Consider the following 9,773-nt stretch of genomic DNA (forward strand, 5'->3'; position numbering starts at 1 on the left):
CGGGTTACAATTCTCGCTGCAGAGTTCTTAACTATGTGTTTGTTTACATTATTAAAAACACTTTAAATTACTTTTACAAATCTATCAACTATATAAAAAAATGTTAAACCATTAGCTAATGATATATTATATATAATATATATATATATCAATTACAGTGTATTAAGTGTGCTCAAAAAGAACTGCAAACAGATCATGTAGAAACTTTTTTTATAAACATATTCATACCAATACACACCACCGAATACAAAAGATTGACACGTTGTGCTTGTGGAGGAAAGTCAGCACCAATAAATACACATGCAACACGTCTACAACTGAAACACACACACATAAAGGGGGACATTTGAAAAACTCCATTTCTTCTCCGTGGTCCAGTTCTTTAAAAAGCTTTGTGCTCGACTGAAGTTCCAGCAGATATAAATCTCAACTCAAAATAATGTTTGTATCTTATAGTCCAGGTGAGGATCTCAGTCACACTGCCTTGCGGTGGTACTCAGGGGGGGCCACCTCGTAGTCGCTGGCGTTGAAGAGGGCTGAAGAATTCTTCACCAGGTACCTGAAGGGAAGGAGCTAATGTCAGTTGTCTGAGGGCAACAGGTTTTTTTTAAAGGTCATCTTGATCAAAATACATGTCTGCTCTTTCAGTCTTCATCGGTTCAATGTGGGGGTTTTTTTCTGTTTCAGGGGACATGTTAGCGGGTGTCTTAGTCCTTTATCTTAACCGTCTGTATGTGTTTTCAGTGTCTTTATCATGAGTACGATTATAAAAGGCAAGCAAATAAAATTTGTAACCTATAAAGCAGGACTGAAAGCAGGATTGTTTTTTTAAAGAAATACTTCTGAGACGTTTATAAATTACTTTTATCAAAACAAAAATCTATTGAAAAAATAACGTTTAAAGGGCGACTAAAGTGTTGATTTAAGTGTGTCTTTATAATAGATGTTGGACTCTATTGTATCAGTATGTGTCTGTTTGTACAAAACTATCTTTTAATAATTACATTAGAAAATGTGCTCAAGCCCCGCCCACTGAAAACACTTTGTTTTTCTGGAGATAAAATCTTGTTTACCATAACCACGCCCACTCTGCTGTGATTGGTCAAACATCAAGGTTTGTCACTGCGCGCCATCAATCCTGGAAGTCTCCACCTCCAAGGGACTCGTTGTATAAACAAAGCGGGCGTGATTACAGCTGACTGGAGGAGGAGTGAAGCCATTATTACATCATAATGGACTCCGCTCTCATAACCTCTCGTTTGCCGAGATTTCAAACGGGGAAAAACTTTATAAAGTAATAAGTTCAAAACTTCCTCTTAGAATACATTTAATCAAAATAAATCAATCATATCAATACAATGAAACACACTGAGATTTATTACTGATGCTATTTTATATTTTTCATAATTACATTTGGGGAAAAAAACATCTTTTTCCACTTCATTGTCTTTACTTAAGAGGATAGTTTGTGTGACAAAGCGTCACGCGAAAGAGAATGAATAAGGAGGAACGAAAAAGACGAAAAAGATAAAATATCTATATGATGGGAAAAACCTAATAAAAGAGAGGAAAAGGCAATATTTAAACAAAGAATTAAACACATGTTATATTCAGTGTTTGAATAATAATCATAAGTTAGAAAAGGTGTCGAATAAAATTCCAAATGGTCAGTTTTGCTGATTTACTCTAAACGTATTCAGGGATTAATTTAATAAAGTCAAAAAGTCTAATCTGGCCTCAATTGAAACATTAAAGGTACATAAGACAATTGAAACTAAACACATCATCATCCATTCTTTGGCTTCTAAGTGATTTATCAACTCATGTGTATGAAGCAGACTCAGGTGTTTGTCACATGGTGGACTTACTTGAGGAAGTCTTGAAGGTAGCCCAGCAGCAGAGCCAGACTCTTCTCATCCAGAGGAGTGTAGGCCAGCATGGCTCCTATTCGGACTGGAAGAAAAAGTTTGAAAAAAAAAAAGTATTTTTACTTTAATACTGTTTCAAGTAAAAAAGTTGCTATTGGAATCAAAGATGAATGTTTTTGATTAACGCTGCATTAGAAATCCTCACTGCTGCTCCGAGCAGATCTAAAGCAGGAATCTTTGATATAAAGAAAAAGTATGGATTTATGCAGAGAAAGGAGGTTTGTACTAAATGTAGGAACACTTGGTAAGTTGGAGGACAATCCAAGTACTGACACATAATAACTTATTTACAGTGACGTGCGGTGAGGTTCATGGTTGGTGAGGCACTGACTCCATTAGTGTATATTACAAGTATATAAACGCAAAAGTGAAGCTTATTCAATTGACTGGTTATTTCATATCACATCAGCATTCTTCATACACATATGTACACATGTACACACACACACACACATATGTTTTAATTATCAATTTATTAAAATTGTATATTCAAAATCCCAAACCTGCCATATTTAATGGTCTGAGACCTTTCAATTGGCTGAAAACTAATTTCATTTTAAACAATCAATAGATATTGGAAAAATGAATAAACTGATAAATAATTTGAAAAAGGATTAGCAAACATGGATTTTGAGCCGCATAGAGTGTGATAATAAAGGATTACAAGGAAGACGCAGCTGATTCGATGCTCTTAATTTGAAAGTGTTTATTTCCTCCAACTGAGTGGAATTTACTGTAAAGTTTAGAGAGAACGCTCCAGATTTAGATTTGTCTCTAGAGTGAAGAATCCCGAGCGACAGATAGTTTGACAGCATTATGATGTCAGCGCTGCGTTTGTATTAAAATATTTATGATGACGTGATCACACAAACACGCCTTATGTTGCTTCTGATTGGTTAATATTGCGTTGTGACTTCTGTGATTGACTAGATTTACGCAAAATGACTTAAGTTTATTATCATGAAAAGATAAATATTGAGTATTAAATGGGTCAATAAAAGTGTGAGAAAAACAAAGAATATTTTATTCAAGGCCCAAATTTAGTTTTAAATATTCTATTAAATTTTCTTAGTCTTATCTATTTTTTATACGATTGAAATCAAAAACCGTTTCTGGTTTTTACAGTATCTGTAAATAAAGTTCAAATTTCCTTTAGTTTTAAAAGTCTCTCCGCCTCAAAGGAGATGTGACGTAGTTTGATGAGGCTCATTAGTTTCTGCCTCTGACTTTGCTTTTTCACTGCGGTTCTATTTCTGATCAGCGAAACTAAATAAAACCCTTAGAAACATTAAACTTAAATGGTTAAATACATCAGCCAGACTGTGGAAAACCAAATGCTATCTGTGAGCATTATATTGGCGTCATTTTGTGATGGATTGAGCAGTGAGAGGCACTGCCTCACCTGCCTACCCTGACCACTTATTTAAGTAGGTCAATGTCCAAGTGTTCCAATTTTCTTCATAAAAAAAAAAAAAAAAAAATTATAAAACACTGAATCACCATCACTTTAGGTGAAGTAATCGAAACAAACATCAATGAATCATTCAAAATTGGATTGAATTGTTGGTCCTTTATTAAAATGTTAATTAAAATGTTTTCCCTGGGAAGCTGGTTAAGAGTTAATCAGGTAAACTGCCTTGACATGTTGGATCTGAGCTCGATCACTTAAAAAACAGCATATCTGAGTTTTTTGTTTTTGTTTTTAGTAACAAACCATAGTTGTAGAGAACATATTGTGTTACACACAATGTTACACTAGAGTAAGTGGTTTTTATTTTTGTTTATCTATCCATCCATCTATTTAAAAAAAAAAAAATAGTGCTTAAATGACGCTTTGACAATCAAAGGAAGAATAACTTCTGATTGTAAATGACATGGGCTAACTTATATTTATATCTCGTTAATTATACTCTTTTTGTCATATTTGCAAATTGTTTTTTTTAAATAACATACCTTCACCAGTGACAAAGATGCATAAATCACAATCACAGGGTATAATAGTATTGTGTTCTTCCTGGGGTGAGGTTTCCATCGACCAACAACAACGATTCATCAATAGCAAGATAATTCATAATAAAACTTGTGTTTAATTTTGAGTCTGCACTGTTGACACTTGTGTGTGTGTTGGTGTGTGTGTTGGTGTGTGTGTGTGTGTGTGTGTGTCAGGCTTCATACCGAAGAGGCGCAGCAGATGCGGGGCTCCATACACCTGGGACACGGGTGTGTCGGGCTGCTCCGACAGCGTCTCTGCGTACTGAGGCCTCTCAAACTTGTACAGCAGCTGCGTTCCCAACATGACGTTGAAATATTCCCGAATCCCAGCAACTACCTCGTTGACAGCATATTCCCTGTTGACGAGACGGAATAAGTAAAACATAAAAACTAAAAAAAAAAATCCTAGTCAAGATTAAAACTTGAGTTATCTTAGGGTCAAGGTGACCCTGAGATAACAGAAGGGTTAAATGAATGTTGGATCTGGATTCTTGAATCATCCAAATGTGTCACTCTCTGTGGTAGGTAGGTATGTAGATAGGTAGGTAGGTAGGTAGGTAGGTAGGTAGGTATGTAGATAGGTAGGTAGGTAGGTAGGTAGGTAGGTAGGTAGGTAGGTAGGTAGGTAGGTAGGTAGGTGTCACTCTCTGTGGTGCAGAACCACCAACAACCATTGGTTCTTGCTCTGACACGCTGGTGCAAACCTGCTCATCACATAATTATTAACAATATTTCAAATGCTTAAAGTGAATTCACTCATTTTCTACTCACCCTCATGTCAACTAAGGGTTGGGATTAATTTCAGAGTAATTTGTTACTTTTTAGAGTTATAGACAAAAATGTTCGTTCCTCTTAATTTTAGCAACTGATGGTCAGTTTTCTTTCCTCATCCAGAAAAACATCCAAATACTTCCATGTTGCTCGTCTGTATTGTCGATCTTGCATTGAAGCCTCGACATGAGAAATTGTTCCGAAAAACCCTCCAAAAAGTATAGAATTATGAAAAGTACTTTTCATTCAAACACATTGCTTCAGACTTCATGCAGGACTTGAGAGACAAAATTGGACTTGTTAAAGTTGTCAAGCCTTCCATACAAGAGGGGCATTACAAAAGAGCACCATGGAAGTATTTGGATGTTTTTAAGTGTATTCTTGGATGAAGATGAAGACGAAGACAACTGAGGCTTCAGTCGCTACATTAAAATGAACAAACATTCTTGTGTATAACTCTAAAAAAGGAAAATATTACTCTGAAAATAATCCCAACTCTTAGTCGACATGAGGGCGAGTAGAAAATGACTTTAAAAAGTTGAGTATTTTAATTAATAGAATAAATGTAATGCAATAATGTTGTGTAAACGAGCAGCTTGGCAGAGGTCTGCGAGTGCTTTTCTACAAAAAAGCGGCACTGATCACAACAGCTTAACTAATTACTTCTTACATTATAATTATTGGGGAAAAAATAGATTAACAACATCTTAAATCTCACTTATTATCAGAGTTGCCTTTAGACTTCTTGTAGGTTGCATATTCCTCCAGAATGGACTCGATGTTCTTCTTCGCGGGCAGATGGAACAACTGGAAGAACAAGATATTCCTCTTCTCAACTCTTGAACCAAAGCTTTCATCGCACAAGTACAAAGTGTACATCGTTTCGTTCATTCTTGCCTGTTTCTGCCGCGTGATGAGGTCCCAGTCGTCCACCAGCCAGGGCTTCAGCTCCTCTGGGATCTTCACCTTCACCTCCACACGGTTGGTAAACATCTCCTCCTGAGTGAAGACACACAGCAGCGTTAAAGGACGACTCATCACCATCATGTTCCATCTAATCCTGAGAGTCCGGTTCAGTTTTTGAATTCGAGCCCCTGATGTGAGCAATGATTCTGATGGTTAAAGATAATCTGGGAGCTGCTGAGAGACACAGACTGTTTCCGTTGTGTAACATTTTCAAAGAAGAACACAAACAACAGGAAATCTAATTCCGTCTCACGTCTCCTGTCACCTTTTTTTTATTGCCGCTTGATGTTCCACCGTCAAAGGCAGCTGCTACGTTTAACTCCGGAGAGGAACATCAACGTTACTCACACTCTCCACGGTTGGATCGGAGCGTGCCCTCTTCTTCCGCGGCCCCTGGGGCTCTTCCCTGCCGCTGGGGCCTTCACCGGGCCCAGGGGCTGAAACAACATCGTGAGCCATTAGAATCTGAATAAAACTTTATTGACAATATTGAAAAAAATAGAAACACAGAATAGCGTATTTTGGAGTGCGTTTTCACTGTGGTGAGCACGATACTGTCAACCTTTTACTTGGAAATCACATCATATGACCTTAAATTTGATGAATTGATTCTCCAATATGTGGTGGTAACCAAGGGTTACCAACCATTTAGCCTGGGACCTAGTACTGGTCTTAGGCATCAGAAATTGGGTTGCATACAAAAAAACAACTTCAAAATAAATTAATTTGCATTGATAATTACTGTCTGAAAAAATACATACAATATATATAGATATAGTCATATCAGACTGTGACTCTTGACTTAAGACACAAAATAAACCTGTAAACTAGTGGAAAACCAGTCAAAGAGGAACTTATCTGGTTAAAGAGAAACAAGTTTGCAGATTCATGTATTTGTCATGCACTTCATATTTATTTTTGGCAGATTTTGCCATTTTATTAAAAAAAAAAAGTTTATGTGACAATCAGTACTTGAAAATATTGTTGATATCAAACCGGTCCGAAAGTTACATTTGCTACGATGTCAACCACCAGGTTCTACAACAGCTTTTCCCTGCAGGCAATCAGAGCGCTGAACTAAAGTGATGCTGTTATGTTGAAGTTCACTGCCAAAGCTGATGCTGCGTTGATTGTATATTGTTGTTTTATTCCAGCCATAGTTTGAAACTGTTTTTTAACATACAATATATATAGATATATATATATACTCTTAAGTCATATTAGACTGTGACTCTTGACTTAAGACACAAAATAAACCTGTAAACTAGTAGAAAACCAGTCAAAGAGGAACTCATCTGGTTAAAGAAAAAACAGTCTGGAGATTCATGTATTTGTCATGCACTTTATATGTATTTTTGGCAGATTTTGCCATTTTATTTAAAAGAAAAAGTTTATGTGACAATCAATACTTGAAAATATTGTTGATATCAAACCGGTCCGAAAGTTATATTTGCTACGATGTCAACCACCAGGTTCTACAACAGCTTTTCCCCGCTGAACTAAAGTGATGCTGTTATGTTGAAGTTCACTGCCAAAGCTGATGCTGCGTTGATCGTATATTGTTGTTTTATTCAATAGTTTGAAACAGTTTTTAACTTATCTTTAGTAAGCTTTCTATGGTGAGGTTATTAATCAACGGTTTCTAAATTATTTAAAAACTGCTTCTTGCATCTACTTTAGTAGACGCAGTAGATAGTATTTCTTTCTAAATCTTTGCACTTTACAACTTGTCTGAGTCCAGAATGACAATAAAGGACGTCTAAGTGTATACAATACAATATAGTCTTCATTCACCGGTTGTTGTCTCACATTTCTAACAGTAAATAAAAATGTAAAAAGGCTCAACTAAGTTATGGTTAAAGTTAAACAACACAAATAGTTCCCACTTACTCTTCTGCTTCGCCTTTTTCACTTTTCTGCAACAAATAAAAACACAATTAGAAGCTAAGAAGAGCAAACACTTTTTGTTGGAGAGACTTACAGATCAACATTTTTCTGCTGCACAGCAGCAATCTTCTTGCTCGGTGCCAAACCCCTCATCTTTCCCTCGACATAATGGTCCCTGAAGGAGAAGCAACTTCAACCGTTAAACTCTAAACTTCAAAAAGATATTCAGCGTCAATACATTTTAGTGGCGATATTGAACCCCGGGTCAAACTCACTGGTTAGCCTTTTGAAGCTCTTTTTGTTTGGCGAGGTTGCTGTCCACATATTTAAGAACTCTGCTTTCAGGAACCCATTCATCCCAGCTGCAGAAGAAAAGAGAGAAAAGTCATTTCAAGATCATACACGTGAAAGTATTCTCTAAGACTTCTTTCAACAGGGATGTAAACCGGGACTCACTTTTTGTTCCATCCACTGTAATGAATGAAGTATTTAATCTGTTTTTCTTTGATATTGATCTTCACACACTGTGAACACAGCAGCAGAAAACACATGTATTATCATCATGAAGATGAGCTGCAGGATCACGCACAGACCAACCTTCGCCTCATAAAGCAATGGCCCATGAAAGCACAGGACTCTTTCACCTGCAGACAAGAAGACAGGTGTTGATGCAAAGGTAACAATGACGTCCTGTTGTCATGAAGATTATCTGCAACCACAACAACACATGGAGCTGAACCTCGCATTCTCCTGTCTCCCCTGCACAGGGAGACGCTCGTTAACGTGTCATAAACGTCAATGTTAATCCGATTTAAAGTGAATTATCTGTCAAATAACTGCTCCACGTTCACAACAATAACAACAACAACGACGTGTAAATCTCGCGAGGCTTCCGTCTTGACCTCACCTTCTTGAAATTTAGGTTTAGGGTCCTGTTTTGGCGCCATTCACAAACTCAGAGGTTCGGAACTCCGAAGGAACAAATTGGTGCATCGCCAGAGTCCATTTGTTCCAGAACCAAACGAACCTCCGACACCGGACGGAGCCACAGAGACGGAAGGCGGACTTTCCAGTCACGTGACCCAAATTGACGCGGTGCTGCGTTCAAGGAGCGGCTGGAAACTCGGTTCTCTTGGCTCGTTCCAGGAGAACAGGCGATAAAAATGATAACTAGTTAACATTTTATAAATGTTTTATTCAAAAATAAAAACTTTTTTTTTTGTTTAGGTGAATTTAAAAAAATAATAATAATTTGCACTTAAATATATAGAAAACATCCTTTTGAAACTGTTGAATTTCATTATTAAATAATTTAAAAACACTATATTTCAACATTTAAAATGTTAAATTCAACCATTCAATATTCTGATTTCACTAGTGTTTTTTCAGAACTATTATGATACTTGTGGCCATAAGTATACAATGATATAACAATGTTTTTAAAGTAGGTAAATTAAGGTCCAATTTATTAGGTGCGAATAATATTTCCTTTGGTCGTCTTTCTGTATTAAATTAGAAAACATCTATTTATGTGGTAGTGTATTTTCATGTAAATCTAATGTGGATAAATGAATGAAAAATATGATTACATGATACAAAAAATGAACATTATATTGATGTGGGTCAATTGTACATTTTGATCTTTAACATAAAACAATACTTTTGAATATTATCTCACTTATACTGGTTCATAAATAAGATAAGATAGTCGACTAGATGTAGTTTGCTGAATAACAGTGTGCTTGACATTGAGGTGCATCCTGAAGTTTGATGTAAATACGTCACATGATCAGGAGACACAGCGCCACCATCAGCCAGAATAATTATCTGTCATCACGAAAGAGTGGGTTTGTAGGAAGATGACCATGAAGGCAGCAGGACGAGAAACCATGCAGAGAAGAAATAAGTGTGATGATAATTGTACGAGTCATTCATAATCAGATAGAGTGTCTGATGCTGGGCAGTTTACACTGAGGTGGTATGAATATATATATATATGTGTGTGTGTGTGTGTGTGCATATTTGAATTCCCTCATTCTGTATTTACATGTATTTATTGATGTTATATTCTTCTAAATGTAAATACTGACCGGAGCACTTCCATGACACCCACAAGGAATCTTGAGGAAGAAACATTTTTGTCAAAAGTAACATAAGAGAAGACTTTGTGTGAGAACGACGTTCTTTAAGTCTTTCGGTTGAACATACAAGCTGCACATTACGGCGTCT

General features: G+C 36.5%; 1 protein-coding gene across 1 annotated transcript; it reads right to left on the bottom strand.

Annotated features, from left to right (window-relative positions):
- Positions 1-193: 193 nt before the first annotated feature.
- On the bottom strand, positions 194-8,632 carry LOC148077618 (mortality factor 4-like protein 1). Its single transcript, XM_087794314.1, has 12 exons — positions 8,452-8,632; positions 8,142-8,188; positions 8,001-8,068; positions 7,820-7,906; positions 7,639-7,719; positions 7,548-7,573; positions 6,006-6,094; positions 5,589-5,690; positions 5,410-5,498; positions 4,104-4,276; positions 1,869-1,953; positions 194-559 (listed from the first exon to the last, which is right to left on the bottom strand). Exons 1-12 carry the CDS (start codon positions 8,489-8,491, stop codon positions 475-477), a joined length of 972 nt encoding a protein of 323 aa, XP_087650440.1. The 5' UTR covers positions 8,492-8,632; the 3' UTR covers positions 194-474.
- Between the last annotated feature and the right edge of the window lie 1,141 nt (positions 8,633-9,773).

Source organism: Callionymus lyra, chromosome 6, assembly GCF_982586985.1.
Source record: "Callionymus lyra chromosome 6, fCalLyr1.hap1.1, whole genome shotgun sequence".
Classification (NCBI taxonomy): Eukaryota; Metazoa; Chordata; class Actinopteri; order Syngnathiformes; family Callionymidae; genus Callionymus; species Callionymus lyra.

What these genes read in the sequence shown, in the direction of transcription:
- LOC148077618 (XM_087794314.1), bottom strand. Translation starts at nt 8,491, where the DNA reads ATGGCGCCAAAACAGGACCCTAAACCTAAATTTCAAGAAG. An exon ending in CATTGCTTTATGAGGCGAAG is followed by an intron (nt 8,069 to 8,141) that starts GTTGGTCTGTGC and finishes CTGTGTTCACAG; the next exon opens with TGTGTGAAGATCAATATCAA. An exon ending in GCATCTGCTGCGCCTCTTCG is followed by an intron (nt 1,954 to 4,103) that starts GTATGAAGCCTG and finishes TTTTTCTTCCAG; the next exon opens with TCCGAATAGGAGCCATGCTG.